The sequence below is a fragment of the Anomaloglossus baeobatrachus genome, chromosome 3 (genome assembly GCF_048569485.1).
Source record: "Anomaloglossus baeobatrachus isolate aAnoBae1 chromosome 3, aAnoBae1.hap1, whole genome shotgun sequence".
In the NCBI taxonomy this organism is placed as follows: Eukaryota; Metazoa; Chordata; class Amphibia; order Anura; family Aromobatidae; genus Anomaloglossus; species Anomaloglossus baeobatrachus.
The window spans coordinates 43,782,600-43,803,719 of record NC_134355.1 but is presented as its reverse complement, the minus strand read 5'-3'; the positions used below and the strand labels follow the sequence as shown (position 1 = coordinate 43,803,719).

General features: G+C 45.1%; 1 protein-coding gene across 1 annotated transcript in view; it reads right to left on the bottom strand.

The window, feature by feature from the left end:
* The window catches only part of LPGAT1 (lysophosphatidylglycerol acyltransferase 1), a 104,728-nt gene that overhangs the window by 18,486 nt on the left and 65,122 nt on the right, over positions 1 to 21,120 (bottom strand). The window contains exons 4-5 of the mRNA XM_075337993.1: positions 17,330 to 17,425; positions 5,951 to 6,224 (exon numbers count right to left, since the gene is read on the bottom strand). Of these exons, the coding sequence (XP_075194108.1) occupies positions 5,951 to 6,224; positions 17,330 to 17,425 (370 nt within the window). The remainder of the gene's footprint in view (positions 1 to 5,950; positions 6,225 to 17,329; positions 17,426 to 21,120) is intronic.

Below are 21,120 nucleotides of genomic sequence, written 5' to 3'. Positions count from 1 at the left end.
CTATATACCCTCATCCTGCTCATATACTCCCACAGCCTGCTCATATACTCCCACAGCCTGCTCATATACTCCCACAGCCTACTCATATACTCCCCAGCCTACTCATATACGCCCCAGCCTACTCATATACTCCCCAGCCTACTCATATACGCCCCAGCCTGCTCATATACTCCCCAGCCTGCTCATATACTCCCCAGCCTGCTCATATACTCCCCAGCCTGCTCATATACTCCCCAGCCTGCTCATATACTCCCCAGCCTGCTCATATACTCCCCAGCCTGCTCATATACTTCCCAGCCTACTCATATACGCCCCAGCCTACTCATATACGCCCCAGCCTACTCATATACGCCCCAGCCTACTCATATACGCCCCAGCCTACTCATATACGCCCCAGCCTGCTATATACCCTCATCCTGCTCATATACCCCCAGCCTGCTATATACCCTCATCCTGCTCATATACCCCCAGCCTGCTATATACCCTCATCCTGCTCATATACTCCCCATGCTGCTCATATACTCCCCATGCTGCTCATATACTCCCCATGCTGCTCATATACTCCCCATGCTGCTCATATACTCCCCATGCTGCTCATAATATACCCCTAGCCTGCTATATGCCATCATCCTGGTGTATGGCTGCATCCTGTGGCACATAAAAAAATAAATAAAAAATAAACGTTCATACTCACCTTACCTCACCTCACTCCCTGCAGCACCGCTCCTCTTACAGTCTATGTCAGCGGCAGCACCGCTGAATGCAGCCGTCCCCCTGCAGCATCGCGATGTCCTCCGGTATGTGCCGGCGGCTGTGTGTGGACACGTGCGCACAGCGATGATGTCATCGCTGTGCGCGACGCTAGTCACGCAAGTCAGCTGACCGGACAGACGGGAGGATGAGCGATGCTGCAGGGGGACTGTGAGTAATGTGTACTGATTCACTGCCCCCCGCACTGATGATACGCGGGAGGCAGTGAATACAGCCGCACATGATCACTCCAGGCTGTAGTTGCCAGGGGTGATCATGCGGGCAGGCTGTTTAGCCCTCGCCCATCATCCCGCCCACCTGTCAGCGCCGGCTTCACCGCTGAGAGATTGGCGGGAGGATGGGCGTGCATATTAAATGAGCGGGTCCACGTGGTTACGGCAGGCTGCTACAGCCTGCTCATGCCCCCGATGACCCGCGCCACCGCAGCACCTCATTCCCCGCAGCCACAGTCAGACCATAAGACGCACCCCCAACTTTCCCCCAACATTTGGGGGGAAAAAAGAGAGTCTTATGGTCCGAAAAATACGGTATATTCTTGTACATAGGGAGCAGTATTATAGTAGTTAGATTCTTGTACATAGGGGCAGTATTATAATAGTTATATTCTTGTACATAGGGGCAGTATTATAGTAGTTATATTCTTGTACATAGGGGCAGTATTATAGTAGTTATATTCTTGTACATAGGGGCAGTATTATAGTAGTTATATTCTTGTACATAGGACCAGTATTATAGTAGTTATATTCTTGTACATAAGGGGCAGTATTATAGTAGTTATATTCTTGTACATAGGGGCAGTATTATAGTAGTTATATTCTTGTACATAGTAGCAGTATTATAGTAGTTATATTCTTGTATATAGGGAGCAGTATTATAGTAGTTATTTCTTGTACATAGGGGGCAGTATTATAGTAGTTATATTCTTGTACATAAGGGGCAGTATTATAGTAGTTATATTCTTGTACATAAGGGGCAGTATTATAGTAGTTATATTCTTGTACATTAGGAGCAGTATTATAGTAGTTATATTCTTGTACACAGAAGCAGTATTATACTAGTTATATTCTTGTACATAAGGGGCAGTATTATAGTAGTTATATTCTTGTACATAAGGGGCAGTATTATAGTAGTTATATTCTTGTACATTAGGAGCAGTATTATAGTAGTTATATTCTTGTACACAGAAGCAGTATTATACTAGTTATATTCTTGTACATAGGGGGCAGTATTATAGTAGTTATATTCTTGTACATAAGGGGCAGTATTATTGTAGTTATATTCTTGTACATAGGGGCAGTATTATAGTAGTTATATTCTTGTACATAGGACCAGTATTATAGTAGTTATATTCTTGTACATAAGGGGCAGTATTATAGTAGTTATATTCTTGTACATAGGGGCAGTATTATAGTAGTTATATTCTTGTACATAGGACCAGTATTATAGTAGTTATATTCTTGTACATAGGGGCAGTATTATAGTAGTTATATTCTTGTACATAGTAGCAGTATTATAGTAGTTATATTCTTGTACATAGGGGCAGTATTATAGTAGTTATATTCTTGTACATAGTAGCAGTATTATAGTATAGTAGTTATATTCTTGTATATAGGGAGCAGTATTATAGTAGTTATTTCTTGTACATAGGACCAGTATTATAGTAGTTATATTCTTGTACACAGGGGGCAGTATTATAGTAGTTATATTCTTGTATATAGGGAGCAGTATTATAGTAGTTATTTCTTGTACATAGGACCAGTATTATAGTAGTTATATTCTTGTACACAGGGGGCAGTATTATAGTAGTTATATTCTTGTATATAGGGAGCAGTATTATAGTAGTTATATTCTTGTACATAGGGGGCAGTATTATAGTAGTTATTTCTTGTACATAGGGGGCAGTATTATAGTAGTTATATTCTTGTACATAGTAGCAGTATTATAGTAGTTATATTCTTGTACATAGGGGCAGTATTATAGTAGTTATATTCTTGTACATAGGGGCAGTATTATAGTAGTTATATTCTTGTACATAGTAGCAGTATTATAGTAGTTATATTCTTGTACATAGTAGCAGTATTATAGTAGTTATATTCTTGTACATAGGGGCAGTATTATAGTAGTTATATTCTTGTACATAGGGGCAGTATTATAGTAGTTATATTCTTGTACATAGGGGGCAGTATTATAGTAGTTATATTCTTGTACATAGTAGCAGTATTATAGTAGTTATATTCTTGTACATAGGGGCAGTATTATAGTAGTTATATTCTTGTACATAGGGGCAGTATTATATTAGTTATATTCTTGTACATAGGGGGCAGTATTATAGTAGTTATATTCTTGTACATAGGGGCAGTATTATAGTAGTTATATTCTTGTACATAGGGGCAGTATTATAGTAGTTATATTCTTGTACATAGGGGGCAGTATTATAGTAGTTATATTCTTGTACATAGTAGCAGTATTATAGTAGTTATATTCTTGTACATAGGGGGCAGTATTATAGTAGTTATATTCTTGTACATAGGGGCAGTATTATAGTAGTTATATTCTTGTACATAGTAGCAGTATTATAGTAGTTATATTCTTGTACATAGGGGGCAGTATTATAGTAGTTATATTCTTGTACATGGGGCAGTATTATAGTAGTTATATTCTTGTACATAGTAGCAGTATTATAGTAGTTATATTCTTGTACATAGTAGCAGTATTATAGTAGTTATATTCTTGTACATAGGGAGCAGTATTATAGTAGTTATATTCTTGTACATAGTAGCAGTATTATAGTAGTTATATTCTTGTACATAGGGGGCAGTATTATAGTAGTTATATTCTTGTACATAGGGGCAGTATTATAGTAGTTATATTCTTGTACATAGTAGCAGTATTATAGTAGTTATATTCTTGTATATAGGGAGCAGTATTATAGTATTTATTTCTTGTACATAGGGGGCAGTATTATAGTAGTTATATTCTTGTACATAAGGGGCAGTATTATAGTAGTTATATTCTTGTACATAGGAGCAGTATTATAGTAGTTATATTCTTGTACACAGAAGCAGTATTATACTAGTTATATTCTTGTACATAGGGGGCAGTATTATAGTAGTTATATTCTTGTACATAAGGGGCAGTATTATTGTAGTTATATTCTTGTACATAGGACCAGTATTATAGTAGTTATATTCTTGTACATAGGGGCAGTATTATAGTAGTTATATTCTTGTACATAGTAGCAGTATTATAGTAGTTATATTCTTGTATATAGGGGCAGTATTATAGTAGTTATATTCTTGTACATAGGGGCAGTATTATAGTATAGTAGTTATATTCTTGTACATAGGAGCAGTATTATAGTAGTTATATTCTTGTACATAGGACCAGTATTATAGTAGTTATATTCTTGTACATAAGGGGCAGTATTATAGTAGTTATATTCTTGTACATAGGGGCAGTATTATAGTAGTTATATTCTTGTACATAGGACCAGTATTATAGTAGTTATATTCTTGTACATAGGGGCAGTATTATAGTAGTTATATTCTTGTACATAGTAGCAGTATTATAGTATAGTAGTTATATTCTTGTATATAGGGAGCAGTATTATAGTAGTTATTTCTTGTACATAGGACCAGTATTATAGTAGTTATATTCTTGTACATAGGGGGCAGTATTATAGTAGTTATTTCTTGTACATAGGGGCAGTATTATAGTAGTTATATTCTTGTACATAGGGGCAGTATTATAGTAGTTATATTCTTGTACATAGTAGCAGTATTATAGTAGTTATATTCTTGTACATAGGGGGCAGTATTATAGTAGTTATATTCTTGTACATGGGGCAGTATTATAGTAGTTATATTCTTGTACATAGTAGCAGTATTATAGTAGTTATATTCTTGTACATAGGGGGCAGTATTATAGTAGTTATATTCTTGTACATAGGGGCAGTATTATAGTAGTTATATTCTTGTACACAGGGGGCAGTATTATAGTAGTTATATTCTTGTACACAGGGGGCAGTATTATAGTAGTTATATTCTTGTATATAGGGAGCAGTATTATAGTAGTTATATTCTTGTACATAGGGGGCAGTATTATAGTAGTTATTTCTTGTACATAGGGGGCAGTATTATAGTAGTTATATTCTTGTACATAGTAGCAGTATTATAGTAGTTATATTCTTGTACATAGGGGGCAGTATTATAGTAGTTATATTCTTGTACATGGGGCAGTATTATAGTAGTTATATTCTTGTACATAGTAGCAGTATTATAGTAGTTATATTCTTGTACATAGGGGCAGTATTATAGTAGTTATATTCTTGTACATAGGGGGCAGTATTATAGTAGTTATATTCTTGTACATGGGGCAGTATTATAGTAGTTATATTCTTGTACATAGTAGCAGTATTATAGTAGTTATATTCTTGTACATAGGGGGCAGTATTATAGTAGTTATATTCTTGTACATAGGGGCAGTATTATAGTAGTTATATTCTTGTACATAGGGGCAGTATTATAGTAGTTATATTCTTGTACATAGGGGCTGTATTATATTTGGTATGATCTTGAATCATACAGTATGAATCATGCAGCATACTCCCCAAATAATCAGCAACGTCTTGTGACCAAATCTTTGCAGTGGACCTTTTCACAAATGTGTGTATCAAAAAAAAAAAAACGTGCAAACACAAAAAAAAAAAAAATAAAAAAAAAGAAAAATCTGCGATAGCTTCTGTAAAACTAACGGTGTAACTTTGGGACAGTGACACCCTCTGTTCCTCGGATAGATTAAGGAAACATTGTGCTAATGCAACACAACCTATTACTGAGGCAATAGCATTAAGACCTAAATTCCTGGCCGAGCCTAAGCAGCTGTGTGTGATCATGTGGTAATCTGATAAAGATGTGCTGTGTGTACACTTCAGGTATTCTCCACAGCGTTGTGTATGTGACCTGTGCGTCCTTCACAGACGAGACTCCGAAGAATCTCTGAGTGACGGGCAGCCTGCAGAGTGATGAGGTCAGTCTCACCGGTGACAATTAATTAAGCAGAGAGATAGAATACAGCAGCAGAGCCGGCGCCTTGCCGTGGTTGTTGGGCTCATACAGTGTGATTCAGATGTGCACCAAAGCCCTGAATTTGTAGGAACAGTAAGCGATGCGGTTCTTACCCACTTTAGGCGTGTTCCCCCATGCTGGAGTCCCGTTCTCCTGTTGTGCCAGCAGCGTATTCAGGATGACTTGTGTAGCCCCCAATCTTGGCAGGGTGACGTGAGTAAGAAATGGCAGGTTGTTTTTTTTGGCATATAACTGGCTTGTTTCCCTTCTTTTCCTGAGAAAGCCGCCCTCTGGGAATAAGATGATCCACTTTCGATCCCGACTTCTGTAGTATTTTTCTAGGTGGATCTTCAGGAGGACCAGCTGCTGGTCACGGTAAGCTTTGCCCTGCGAACGTACAAAAGAGCAGATCAAAGAGGGTTGGGCAGATGGCACAGGTTGGGGGCCACTTAATTAGGAAAGTCGTTTATGAGCAATTCCCTAATATGACATCACATACTAGTGTTCTTTACAAAGAAAAGTAAAAGCGCCATCCATGGCAGCCTGTATTCTGTGCATTGCAGAATCTGGGGTAGAGCCGCCCACCCGCTATGCTCAGCCGGCCGTCCTGCACGGTCTGTATGGACGATATGGGAGAGTACTCAACAGGACCCACATCATTCAGCCATAGCGGAGACTGGCTATAAATAAAAAAAAAAAAAAAAAAAGTACCCCCCCCCACTGGAGTTCCTGTCCTGTCTCATTAACACTTCTGCAAGGTTTACTTTCCCCTGTGGGGGCGCTGTAGAGTGACACAACACTTACTACCAAGTTATCCCACAGATCAAAGTAGATTGCTGGGGCTCCCCGCAGGAGGACACTTTGAGAGCAGTTAGTTTTTAAGAAATCCTAACTAGTGAAGATGAGCGGCAGCAGAGAAACCCATTAAAGAACAACTAAACCTTCATTTTGTTTTTACTAAAGCGCACCAATCACCGGGATTTTCCTATATAAGCTAAAGCCAGTGCTATACCGGCACTATCAGGCTGAGTCTATACATACCATTAGTTGTCAGAACGGATGTATAGGTTTTGAAACACAAGCAAATAAAGTTTGTAAAATGAGCAACTTTTTGATTGGCAGCAGCTGCCGATCAGCTGATAGCTGGGGGTGGGTATTCATAGTGTTTCCCACCCCCTGTTATTTATGCTAATTCTATTATAGAATAATTTTACTATCTGACTAGGACCTGTGCTGATGTCATACCCATGTGACCAGAAGGGGCGGGGACTCAGCCAACATAGCTGATACCCAGAAGCAACATTTTTCTGTTGGCTGAGGCCCCGTCCCTTCTGGTCACATGGGTATGACATCAGCACAGGTCCTTCTAGTCAGACAGTAAAATGATTCTATAATAGAATTATCATAAATAACAGGAAGGACGGACGGGGGCAGGAATCACTATGAATACCCCCCAGCTATCAGCTGATCACCAGCTGCTGCCAATCAAAAAGATGCAAACTTTACTTGCTTGGGTTTTAAAACCTATACATCCGAGCTGACCACTAAAGGTATGTATAGAATCAGCCTGATAGTGCCAGTATAGCACTGGCTTTTCGTATATAGGAAAATCCTGGTGATTGGTGCGTTTTAAAATCGGTCCAGGGTGTAAAGTTAGAAACATTTTGTAATTAACCCAAAAAGATGGCTTTTTGTTTTTTCCTGGTCAAAAATATGATCAGAGGCCTGCATCCCCCGGAGCCCTCGTCGTCACCCAGTCACCATCCCCCCTCACCATCAACCCCTAGCCCTTGCCATTAACCCCTAACCATTTCTCCCTAACCCTTGGCATCACCCCCTAGCCTTCACCATCAGTCCCTCACCATCAACCCCTAACCATTTCTCCCTAACCCTTGGCATCACCCCCTAGCCTTCACCATCAGTCCCTCGCCATCAACCCCTAACCATTTCTCCCTAGCCCTTGGCATCACCCCCTAGCCTTCACCATCAGTCCCTCGCCATCAACCCCTAACCATTTCTCCCTAACCCTTGGCATCACCCCCTAGCCTTCACCATCAGTCCCTCGCCATCAACCCCTAACCATTTCTCCCTAGCCCTTGGCATCACCCCCTAGCCTTCACCATCAGTCCCTCGCCATCAACACCTAACCATTTCTCCCTAGCCCTTGACATTGCCTCCTCACCATCATCCCCTAGCCCTCACCATCAGTCCCTCGCCATCAATACCTAGCCCTCGCCATCAATACCTAGCCCTCGCCATCAACACCTAGCCCTCGCCATCAACCCATAACCATCTCCCCCTTGCCAACCCATAGCTCTCATCACCACCTCCTCACCATCTCCCTGCAGCCCTCACCACTGCCCCCTAGCCCTCGCCATCTCCCTCTAGCCCTCGCCCTTAACACCTTGCCACCAACCCTGGCCATCACCCCTATACTTCGCTAATCTTGAGCAAAGTCTATACTCCATGTCTACGGAATATGCCTACAGAGAGGGCGGCACTCTGGGATGAAGCTTGGAGGTGTCGTCTCTTCTGAGCGCTCCGATCAGCCTGCAGTCTCCTGAATTCTGGCACTATGAGCGATGGGAGCGATGGATAAACAGAGGCTGCGCTCCTCTCGTTGCTGCACCGGTGTCTCTCGCTCACAGTGCTGCAGATATTAGGCGGCTTTTACACTTTGTGAGGTTTTTTTTATTTTTTTTTGGTCCAGCAGCATTCTGGGAAAATAGTGTCAAAGCCATTAAATTTGATGTTGCAGAAAAAGGAAAAATGGTGAGCATCATGCTGCAGTTCCAGCATTACCTTGCCGGGGAGCAAGCGCGCTCCTGATGTGCCGTCCTCTCTGTAGACAGCAGCCGTACTCCAAATATATAGACGTGGAGTACGGATGCTGCACAAAAATAAGAAAAAGCTTGGAAAATAGTTTGTGGTTTGGTGGCCACAGATCTTTCTCAAACATGAAAAATCGTCTAATAGAAGTGAATTGCAAACGGTCAGAACTTTCCCTGCTGGATATGATGGGGAAAAAAAGGGAATTTTGTTTACTTACCGTAAATTCCTTTTCTTCTAGCTCCTATTGGGAGACCCAGACAATTGGGTGTATAGCTTCTGCCTCCGGAGGCCACACAAAGTATTACACTCAAAAGTGTAACCCCTCCCCTCTGCCTATACACCCTCCCGTGCATCACGGGCTCCTCAGTTTTGGTGCAAAAGCAGGAAGGAGAAAACTTATAAATTGGTCTAGGGTAATTCAATCCGAAGGATGTTCGGAGAACTGAAGACCATGAACCAAAAGAACAAATCAACATCAACAACATGTGTACACAAAAGAACAACCAGCCCAAAGGGCACAGGGGCGGCTGCTGGGTCTCCCAATAGGAGCTAGAAGAAAAGGAATTTACGGTAAGTAAACAAAATTCCCTTCTTCTTTGTCGCTCCATTGGGAGACCCAGACAATTGGGACGTCCAAGAGCAGTCCCTGGGTGGGTAAAACAATACCTCAATAACAAGAGCCGAAAACGGCCCCCTCTTACAGGTGGGCAACCGCCGCCTGGAGGACTCGCCTACCTAGACTGGCGTCTGCCGAAGCATAGGTATGCACTTGATAGTGTTTCGTGAAAGTGTGCAGACTAGACCACGTAGCTGCCTGACACACCTGCTGAGCCGTAGCCCGGTGCCGCAATGCCCAGGACGCACCCACGGCTCTGGTAGAATGGGCTTTCAACCCTGAAGGGAGCGGAAGCCCAGAAGAACGGTAGGCCTCGAGAATTGGTTCCTTGATCCACAGAGCCAAGGTTGACTTGGAGGCCTGAGAGCCCTTACGCTGGCCAGCGACAAGGACAAAGAGCGTGTCTGAACGGCGCAGGGACGCCGTGCGAGACACGTAGAACCGGAGTGCTCTCACTAGATCCAAAGAGTGCAAATCCTTTTCACACTGGTGAATTGGATTAGGGCAAAAGGAAGGCAAGGAGATATCCTGATTTAGATGAAAAGGGGATACCACCTTAGGGAGAAATTCCGGGACACACCGAAGAACCACCTTATCCTGGTGGAAAACCAGGAACGGGGCTTTGCATGACAGCGCTGCAAGCTCAGACACTCTGTGAAGTGATGTGACTGCCACCAGGAAGGCCACCTTCTGAGAAAGACAGGAGAGAGAGACATCCCACAGCGGCTCAAAAGGCGGCTTTTGAAGAGCCGTCAAGACCCTGTTAAGATCCCAAGGTTCCAACGGACATTTGTAAGGTGGGACCATGTGGCAAACCCCCTGCAGGAACGTGCGGACCTGCGGAAGCCTGGCTAGACGCTTTTGAAAAAACACGGAGAGCGCCGACACTTGGCCCTTGAGAGAGCCGAGGGACAAACCCTTGTCCATTCCAGATTGTAGGAATGAAAGCAATGTGGGTAAGGCAAACGGCCATGGAGGGAAACCGTTATCAGAGCACCAGGATAAGAAGATTTGCCAAGACCTGTAATAGATCTTGGCGGACGTTGGCTTCCTGGCTTGTCTCATGGTGGCAATGACATCCTGAGATAACCCTGAAGACGCTAGGAGCCAGGACTCAATGGCCACACAGTCAGGTTGAGGGCCACAGAATTCAGATGGAAAAACGGGCCTTGTGACAGCCAGTCTGGGCGGTCTGGAAGTGCCCACGGTTGACCCACCGTGAGATGCCACAGATCCGGATACCACAACCGCCTCGGCCAGTCTGGAGCGACGAGAATGGCGCGACGGCAGTCGGACCGGATCTTGCGTAGTACCCCGGGCAGCATCGCCAGAGGGGGAAACACATATGGCAGTCGAAACTGCGACCAATCCTGGACCAAAGCGTCCGCTGCCAGAGCTCTGTGATCCTGAGACCGTGCCACGAAGGCCAGGACCTTGTTGTTGTGTCGTGACGCCATGAGATCGACGTCCGGCGTTCCCCAGCGGCGACAGATCTCTCGAAACACGTCTGGGGGAAGAGACCATTCCCCCGCGTCCATGCCCTGACAACTGAGAAAATCTGCTTCCCAGTTTTCTACGCCCGGGATGTGAACTGAGGAGATGGTCGAGTCTGTGACTTCCACCCACTGCAGAATCCGCCGGACTTCCTGGAAGGCTTGACGACTGCGAGTGCCGCCTTGGTGGTTGATGTAGGCGACGGCAGTGGCGTTGTCCGACTGGATACGGATCTGCCTGCCCTCCAGCCACCGATGGAAAGCCAATAGGGCTAGATATACTGCCCTTATCTCCAGGATATTGATCTGAAGGGACGATTCTATTGGATTCCAGGTTCCTTGAGCGCTGTGGTGGAGAAAAACCGCTCCCCAACCTGACAGGCTCGCATCCGTGGTGACCACGGCCCAGGTTGGGGGGAGGAAGGATTTTCCCCGAGACAGAGATGTGGGTAGGAGCCACCACTGAAGTGATGTTTTGGTTGCGAGGGAAAGAGATGTTCTTGTCGAGGGAAGCCGAACTCTTGTCCCATTTGCGAAGAGTGGCCGTAGATGGAATTGCGCGAACGGCACTGCCTCCATAGCTGCAACCATCTTCCCAAGGAAGTGCATAAGGCGCCTTACGGGGTGTGACTGACTCCGAAGAAGTGACTGCACCCCCGCCTGCAGAGAAAGCTGTTTGTCCCGCGGTAGCTTGACTAACGCTGGTTGGGTATGAAACTCCATCCCGAGGTAAGTCAGTGATTGGGTCGGCGTCAACTTGGATTTCGGGAAATTGATGATCCACCCGAACTGCTGGAGAGTCGCCAGAGTGACGGTAAGACTTCGTTGACACGCCACCCGAGAAGGGGCCCTGACTAGGAGATCGTCCAAGTAGGGGATCACCGAGTGGCCCTGAGAGTGCAGGACCGCCACGACGGATGCCATGACTTTGGTGAAAACCCGTGGGGCTGTCGCCAGGCCGAAGGGCAATGCGACGAACTGGAGGTGTTCGTCCCCGATTGCGAAACGCAGGAAACGTTGATGTTCGGGTGCGATCGGCACATGGAGATAAGCATCCTTGATGTCGATAGATGCTAGGAAGTCTCCTTGTGACATCGAGGCGATGACCGAGCGGAGAGATTCCATCCGAAACCGTCTGGTTCTCACATGTCTGTTGAGCAGCTTGAGGTCCAGAACGGGACGGAACGACCCATCCTTTTTTGGCACCACGAACAAGTTGGAGTAAAATCCGCGACCACGTTCCTGAAGGGGAACGGGAATCACAACTCCTATCTTTAGAGCGTCCACTGCCTGAAAAAGTGCGTCGGCCTGTGCGGGGGGTGGGGAGGTTCTGAAGAAACGAGCCGTAGGTCGAGAGCTGAACTCTATCCTGTAACCATGAGACAGAATGTCTCTCACCCATCGGTCTTGAACGTGTGGCCACCAGGCGTCGCCAAAGCGGGAGAGCCTGCCACCGACCGAGGATGTGGCTAGGTGAGTCCGAGAGTCATGAGGAGGCCGTCTTGTAAGCAGTGCCTCCTGCGGCCTTTTGGGGGCGTGACTTGGACCGCCACGCATAGGAGTTCCTCTGGCCTTTCTCCGGCCGGTTGGACGAAGAGGATTGGGGCTTGGCGGAGGGACGAAAGGACCGAAACCTCGATTGCATTTTTCTCTGCTGAGGTCTCTTAGGTTTGGACTGGGGTAAGGAGGAGTCCTTTCCCGAGGATTCCTTAATAATCTCATCCAACCGTTCGCCAAACAGACGGTCGCCAGAAAAAGGCAAACCAGTTAAGAACCTTTTGGAAGCAGAGTCTGCTTTCCATTCGCGCAGCCACATGGCCCTGCGGACTGCCACGGAGTTAGCGGATGCTACAGCCGTACGGCTAGCGGAGTTCAGGACGGCGTTCATGGCGTAGGACGAAAATGCTGATGCCTGAGAGGTCAAGGAAGAAACATGCGGAGCAGAATTCTGCGTGACAGCATTAATCTCAGTCACACATGCCGAGATTGCTTGGAGAGCCCACACAGCCGCAAAGGCCGGGGCGAAAGACGCGCCCGTGGCCTCATAAATAGACTTCACCAAGAGCTCTGTCTGTCAGTGGCATCCTTCAGGGATGCGCCATCGGCAACAGACACAACGGACCTAGCAGCCAATCTGGAGACTGGAGGATCCACCTTGGGAGAGTGAGCCCAGCCCTTAACGACTTCAGGTGGAAAGGGATAACGCGTGTCAGTGTGCCGTTTAGCAAAGCGCTTGTCCGGGACCGCTCTGGGCTTCTGGACAGCGTCCCTGAAGTTAGAGTGATCAAAAAACGTATTGCGCGTACGTTTGGGGAATCGAAATTGGTGTTTCTCCCGCTGAGAAGCCGACTCCTCTACAGGTGGAGGCGGGGGAGAGAGATCCAACACCTGGTTGATGGACGAGATAAGATCATTTACTAAGGCGTCCCCCTCAGGGGTATCAAGGTTAAGGGCGACGTCAGGGTCAGAGCCCTGAGCTCCCACGTCCGCCTCGTCTTCCTGAGAGTCCTCAAGCTGGGATCCAGAGCAGCGTGAGGAGGCCGGGGAAGAGTCCCAGCAAGGCCGCTTAGCTGGTCTGGGGCTGCGATCCGGGCAGGAGTCCTCCGCCTGGGACCTAGGGGCTATCCTGGGAGCGCGCTGCGGCGCGGACCGAGAAGGGCCTGGAAGAGACAAACTAACAGGGGCCGGGGCCTGTGAAGGGCCCGGTCTGGACTGCAATGCCTCAAGGAGCTTAGATGACCATTTGTCCATAGACTGTGAAATGGGAGAAAGTGACTGGGAGAGTGTGGCTCCAGCCTCCGTACCCGCAATGGGTACCTCAACCTTAACAACACCGCCGACATAGTGGGGTGAGAAGGGAACATGCCGGGGACCCCATCGGGGTCCTCTTTTCTTCCATCCGACATAACTATGTATGAGAATGCATGAGTGGATGTGTGCCTCCTTCCACACAAAGCATAAAACTGAGGAGCCCGTGGTCCACGGGAGGGTGTATAGGCAGAGGGGAGGGGTTACACTATTTTAAAAGTGTAATACTTTGTGTGGCCTCCAGAGGCAGAAGATATACACCCAATTGTCTGGGTCTCCCAATGGAGCGACAAAGAAATATAAATAAATAAGTGTTACTCTTTAAATTTACCCCCTTCACCCCCGGGTAATTTTCATTTTTTTCCTCCCCTTCTTCCAAGAGCCATAACTTTTTATATTTTTCCGTTAATATAGCCGTATGGGCTTGTTTTTTTGTGGGATGATATTAACTTTTGAAATAAGCCATTCATTTTCCCCTATATTGTATTGGAAAATAGAGGAAAAAAATCCAAGTGCTTTAAAATTGCAAATCATTATTCCACAATTGTTTTTTTTGTTTTCTTTTATTTTTTTTATCTACCATGTACACTATATGGTAAAACTGACCCAGCATTATGATTCCCCAGGTAAGTACGAGTTCATAGACCCCAAACATGTATAGGTTTTTGTTTTGTTTTTAATTAAAATTGGTTGTGGGGTTGGGGGGGGGGGGAGGGGGGTATGGAAGAAAATCTGAAATTTGTAAAAAAAAAAAAAAAAAAATATGGCACTTCTACCACCATTTTTCGAGATTCGTAGCGCTCTCATTGTTTGGGTTTCGAGACTATTAGGACTTATTTATTGCGTCCTGAGCTGACATTTTTTTCAATATACCATTTTGGGGTAGATACGAGGTTTTCATCACCGGTTTGCAATTTGTCATGACAGTGAAAGGGGTCATCAGGTGACCCTCAGGTGTCATGACAGCCCATTGGCGCCCCGCGATCCCATCATTGGACCACCAATGGAAGCAGTTAATGGCGTGCTCCGCGCTGCGTGTGTTAAATCCCACTCAGAGATTGATAGTGGGATTTAACTAGTTAATAGAGGCTTCCGATCTGCCTGTGTCTGTTCAACTCAGCTTACATGTGTGGGGAAAGGGAAGTACATGACGTCGTAGGTGGTGAAGGGGTTAATGAACGGCACATGGATGTGATCTATCTCCTTCAGTAGGCTCTCGTGGATTACTCCCCGCTGGATCCCGTCAGTGTTCTGAGATCCAGACTTGTCCTCTTTTGGTAATAGCAGAACACTGACTAAACAGAAGATTCACAATCGCCAGAAAGAATGTGCCGAGCAGACGTCCCATCTCAGCGAGCGTCCGGCGACACATCAGAGGGCGAAACACTCCCCGAGCACCGCTAACAAAGTGCTACAACTCCCCCAGAAACTATAGGGGGGGCGGGGTCACCAAAATGTTTTCAGACTTATAAGATAAACAAAAAAGAAAACAAAAAAAACTCACAAAAAAACAAAAAACCCAACACAAAAAAAACCAACACAAAAAAACCCAACACAAAAAAACCCAACACAAAAAAAACAAAAAAACCAACACAAAAAAACAAAAAAACCAACACAAAAAAACAAAAAACCCAACACAAAAAAACCCAACACAAAAAAACCCAACACAAAAAAAAACAAAAAAAACCAACACAAAAAAACAAAAAAACCAACACAAAAAAACAAAAAACCCAACGCAAAAAAACAAAAAAAACCAACAAAAAAACAAAAAAAAAAACAAACAAAAAAAAAAAACAGCACACAAACCACACAAACAAACAAAAAAAAAAAAAGCATTGGTTTTCCCCTCAGGCCTCATGTGGGGTGATATCATCATAGGGCGAGTGATCTACTGAGATCTACAACCGAAACTTAAGGAGAAATCTGTCTGCTCACAACTGGAATGATCTTTGGTTTCTGACCCAAGGAAAGTCCCCACAAAAAAGACGTCTCCCCAAATACAACTACTTGTCTTTGGATCAAGACTGATGCATAGAATGCTAGAGGGGATGAATCCCAATGTTTGTTTATTAACAGTTTGCTGTCAGTGAATGGAAACATCTCACAATGTAAGAGTGAAGCATTAATGTCAATTTTAATATTTTTATTTTTCATACCACTATCTATATTAAAATAAAAACAACCACAATCTTATAATTTCCCCATTGGTCACTAGGCCCAATATTAGGCTATGTGCGCACTAGAAATGTGAAGTTTCTCAAGAACATTTCTTGAGAAACTTCTGGGAGTGAAAGATTTCCGGACCTCCGGAAAAAATCTGCACCAAATCCGCATGCGGATTTGCCGCGATTTTCCCGCGGGTGGTTCCCTGTGGATTTTGCAGGCTGTACTGCCGAAATCCGCAGGGTACCTGCGGAAATAATGGACATGTTCATTTTCTCAAGAAAGTTTCTCGAGAAATTCTTCTCAAGGAAATTTCTTGAGAAAAATCCGCACAGTGCGCACAGCTATTTTTTTTTCTCATAGAAATTGCTGGGAAATGTCTGCACAAAGATTGCAGACATTTCTCAAGAAATTTCCGCGGCAAATCCGCGGGTAAAACGCACTAGTGCGCACAGAGCCTTAGACTCCTACATCCTGTTGGGCACATGAACATTAACAGCAACAAACTGACTCCGAACAGCTTTATTTGTATAGAAGCCTTTTCTAAGCAAGCTATAATCTGAGCAGAGGTCATTATGACTGGAAGGAGGTGAGCTGTGACATCACCTATTGTGAATGGTGGATCCTGTGTTATCTACTGGATATAGAGGTGCTACCAGTCATTGTACAGGAGGAGGTGAGCTGTGATATCCCCTATTGTGGATGGTGGATCCTGTGTTATCTACTGGATATAGAGGTGCTACCAGTCATTGTACAGGAGGAGGAGGTGAGCTGTGAGATCACATAATACCTCTATATATAGTAGATAACACATCTTTCCTGTCTGTGCTGATAATTAGGCTACTGAAAAGTCATCTGTATGGAACAAGAATTGTGAGTCTAGTATTAGGCCTGGTTGTCAGTGTGAAAAGTCTAAAATTTCAGGGGGGGGGTTTATTGTACAGTATAGCGATAATACAAATGTAAAAATACATTCGCAAAATTGTTATAAAAAATACATATACCATACAAAACCTAAATTAAACAAATAGGTCATTTTCTTAGGACACATTCACCTTAAAGGGAATCTGTCACCAGGATTTTGCTGCATCATCTTTGAGCACCATGATGTAGGGGCAGACACCTGAATTCAAGGATGTATCACTTAGTTTACTGGGTGCAGCAGATGTGACACAATCAGAGTTCTTAGATGTAGCAGGGCTCAGAAAGCTAACCTCGCCCACACTACATCTTTCTGCACATTGTATATTGACAGTGAGCTGCTTATCAGAGGAGGGGATGAAGTCAGTCTAGCAGGTACGAAAGCTATAGTCTGGGCAGTGATAATCTCCTAGTAATAAAACAATCATTGTATAGAAACTACAGCACATAGCTAAGTAAGTGGCATTGCTGAAATCAGTGAGCCAGCCTCTATATCCTGCTTCCCTCAGATTACATGGCAAAAACCTGCTGACAGATTCTCTTTTAGTCCCTGGAGACTAAACAAAGTCCATTCACATACAGCAGACAGGTATCTTCAATGAAGAGAACAACACTGTCCAAAAATAATGGCACACAACCCATATAACACAGGAACTTACCTGCCGGATGAAAAAATCTCCGTGCACAAGAGACACCACCCCAAAATTGGTGTACTTGAAAATATGGTCCATTAGCCACATCATTTGCCGGACAACCTGTAAAAAATAAAATAAATAATATTAATAATAAAATAATAATAATAATAATTATAAAAAAAATACAAAAAAGTAAAAAAGCACAAAAATCATCGAACTTAGACCTGTAAGGCTATGTTCACACTTATATGGCGCTATCCACTGAGCATTAGGTTGAGATTTCTGTCCAAATTCCCCCTCTCCTCTGCACCCCCCCAAAAAAAGGGATTTCAGCAGGAACTGCGATGTGCCCATTTACTTCAATGTAGCTGACGTGGTCACAGTGGACACTTTCCTGGCCTCCTTGCTGGCAGTGATCGGCTTTCAGAAGTGCTGATAATGTGGCAGATCAGTGGAGAGCGCAGCGTGTGTGAACCTGGCCCAACACTAGCCCGGGAGATGTCAGTGCCTCCACCGCAGAGTAAAGACGTCCTGTACTGACCGCGCACCACAGCGGCACATGTCACCACCAGCAGCAGCGGAGGCTCCGAAAACCGCCGATCTAAGCAGCTTCTACGCACTGATATTCATTACCGCCGTCACATCATCATACAGGTCAGGAACATAATCGGGAGCATTTATGAAAAGACCAAGGCCAAGAAAAAGCAGCCACATTACCCAGAGCAGCCAGACGTCACCGTCCTCCGTACAGGAAGGCTGCGAAGCATCACAATGCCGGGGGAGCGATGCAGAAATAACTGCAACTCAGCTAAGGTGGTTGGGGTAAGGTTCAATTTTCAAAAGCAACCAGCAGAATAGTGAGTGCAGCTCCGGAGTACAATACAGGATGTAACTCAGGATCAGTATATGATAAGTAATGTAATGTATGTACACAGTGACTGCACCAGCAGAATAGTGAGTGCAGCTCTGGAGTATAATACAGGATGTAACTCAGGATCAGTAATGTAATGTATGTACACAGTGACTGCACCTGCAGAAGAGTGAAGTGCAGCTCTGCAGTATAATACAGGAGGTAACTCGGGATCAGTACAGGATCAGTAATGTAATGTATGTACACAGTGACTGCACCAGCAGAATAGTGAGTGCAGCTCTGGAGTATAATACAGGAGGTTACTCGGGATCAGTACAGTGTCAGTAATGTAATGTATGTACACAGTGACTGCACCAGCAGAATAGAGAGTGCAGCTCTGGAGTATAATACAGGATGTAACTCAGGATCAGTAATGTATGTACACAGTGACTGCACCAGCAGAATAGTGAGTGCAGCTCTGGAGTATAATACAGGAGATTACTCAGGATCAGTAATGTAATGTATGTACACAGTGACTGCACCAGCAGAATAGGGAGTGCAGCTCTGGAGTATAATACATTACTGATCCTGAGTTACATCCTGTATGTACACAGTGACTGCACCAGCAGAATAGTGAGTGCAGCTCTGGAGTATAATACAGGAGGTTACTCAGGATCAGTAATGTAATGTATGTACACAGTGACTGCACCAGCAGAATAGGGAGTGCAGCTCTGGAGTATAAGACAGGAGGTTACTCAGGATCAGTACAGTGTCAGTAACGTATGAACCAAATTATTCCACTATTTATTTATATAGGGATTAGTGAGGAGCGGGCACTACCATGCTCAGGTGCTCTGTACTTGTAATGAACAGTTAGACGCTCGGATTGGCATGACTCGAGTACCTGAGTATCATGGAAGTCAATGGGGAACTTGAGCATTTTTTTGGAAGATTTCCCCATCATTGCTGCAGCCGATCAGTGGTCAATAAATAGTCACAGGGGTCACAATCTGTCCCTCTGGAAGAGGAAGGTGCAAGGCAAGAGGGGAACATGGACAGCAAGAAAGGATGGGGGTCCGGCAGGGGAGTATGCATATAACTACAATTAAATGCATTAATGCATCCATGCACAACCCTGATGGAAGCAGTGAACGTAGTTTTGGGTTTTCGGCCGCCCCCTGATCTCCACACTACGGATCCGTCCATTAGGAGGATGGAGGAGTCACGTGACGGACAATGTACTCAGACGGCAGCCAGACTGCCCGGCTCACATCACCCGGCCTTGTGCACTAAATATCAGCTGGTCCCATGCCATTAGATATGGCTCAATAATTCACAGCGCGGCCGGTGATTGGCAGCAGCATGACTCGTCATGAGAGAGCCATTACTCATTTAGAAGAATGGCTAAAATAGACGCGAGTGCCTCCGAGCCTGAACCTCGTGCTTGGTGGTGAGCAGCTCCTCATAGTCCTCGGATTATGGTCTGAATAGATTTGTCATAAAGGGATGTCACATGCACGATCAGTGCACGAGCCCACCAGCCTGCCTGACCAGTGCTGAGAGTAATCTAGCTACCTGCAATACCACATACAACCTGAGGACAGATGGGGGCGCTGCTTCCAGAGAAAGAAAAAAAAGCCATGTTTTCTTAATGTCAAAAATCCCTTTTACAAGAAAAGAAAAGAAAAAAAAAAAAAAAGCTTTTTGGGATGGAGGAAATTAAGGAACAGAGTGCTTCAGGAGCGCACCTACCCCCGGCCTCCTGGCTTGCTGCGGGCATTGCTGATCCTTTACAGTTCGGCCGGCGGGAGGACTGATCCGCTAGTCTGAACTGTGTGCGCTTCGATGGCGCACGTAGGAGCAGCATGGAGGACCATGGAGGCACCGAGATGCCCAGATTTAGCATCAGGGAAGCATTGGCACGGACTAGTGCTGCACTCTCTGTCTAGGAGACCAGCCCTCACTGACAAGACGGCAAAGGTGGTTGGTAACCTAGGCAACGAACAGTAAAGAAATAACACGTAGAAGTAAAAGTCCCTCCACTCTGGAGAGGAAGTAAACTGGAGATCTCCTTGTACTGTGGGGGGTTACAATGGATAATAATCATTCCCCCATCAGGTATTAGAATGAGGGTCTTGAGCCCTGGATCACAAAGCAAAAAATGATGTCAGACCGATAAGGAGCGCAGTCTTGTGTCTTTGGATAAAGCGTTGTGGGGCACGTGTGATTAGCGCCTCATTCAGTGCCCGACCATGGTGCCTGAGGTGGGACGCTGTGCTCAGGACCCCCATGAGGGGGTGAATGGTGAAAAGACATTTAACCTGAGGACAGATGGCAATTGTCAGTTACCTGCGGGGGCAAAATCCCAGTGGCGGACGGAGTGCAGGTCTGTGCTCGGCCACCAGCGGGATCACACTGATGTCTCAGGAGGCCATGGCGGCCATTAATCAGATTTAGAGATCGGCTTCACAGCAGCCACCATGGATCATCAGTAACAATAGATCAGAGATTGGCATTTCTACCAGTGTCCTGTGGGCATGCTCCGTGACCTGTGCAGGGGTGACTGCGCAGGGAGGGTGGAGGAGGGGAATCATGGACCCAGTGCTCTCTCTAGATTGATGTGACCCTGCCTGTGATGATAATGAGATGCCTGCTCAGAAGTGATCTATACAGAACACAAATGGGAGGGTGAAAACTACAAGAATTTAAGATTGGTTTTTTTGTATATAAAATACTGACCAGAAAACTTCCTAAAAAAAAAAAAACAAAAAACACCCTCCAAAAAATAAACAAATGGGTAACTTTTTGATGACACATTGTGTCTCAGTCACATAGCCGCCTCGTGATCAGGTAGAGCGTTCAGTGTCCATTCTCTGCCCAATCATTATGGCTGGGGTCTGGGAGTTCTGTGCACTCAGTCTATGGGTTTAGGAAACCGAAAAGCCCTTAGAAAAGGGTTAAGTGC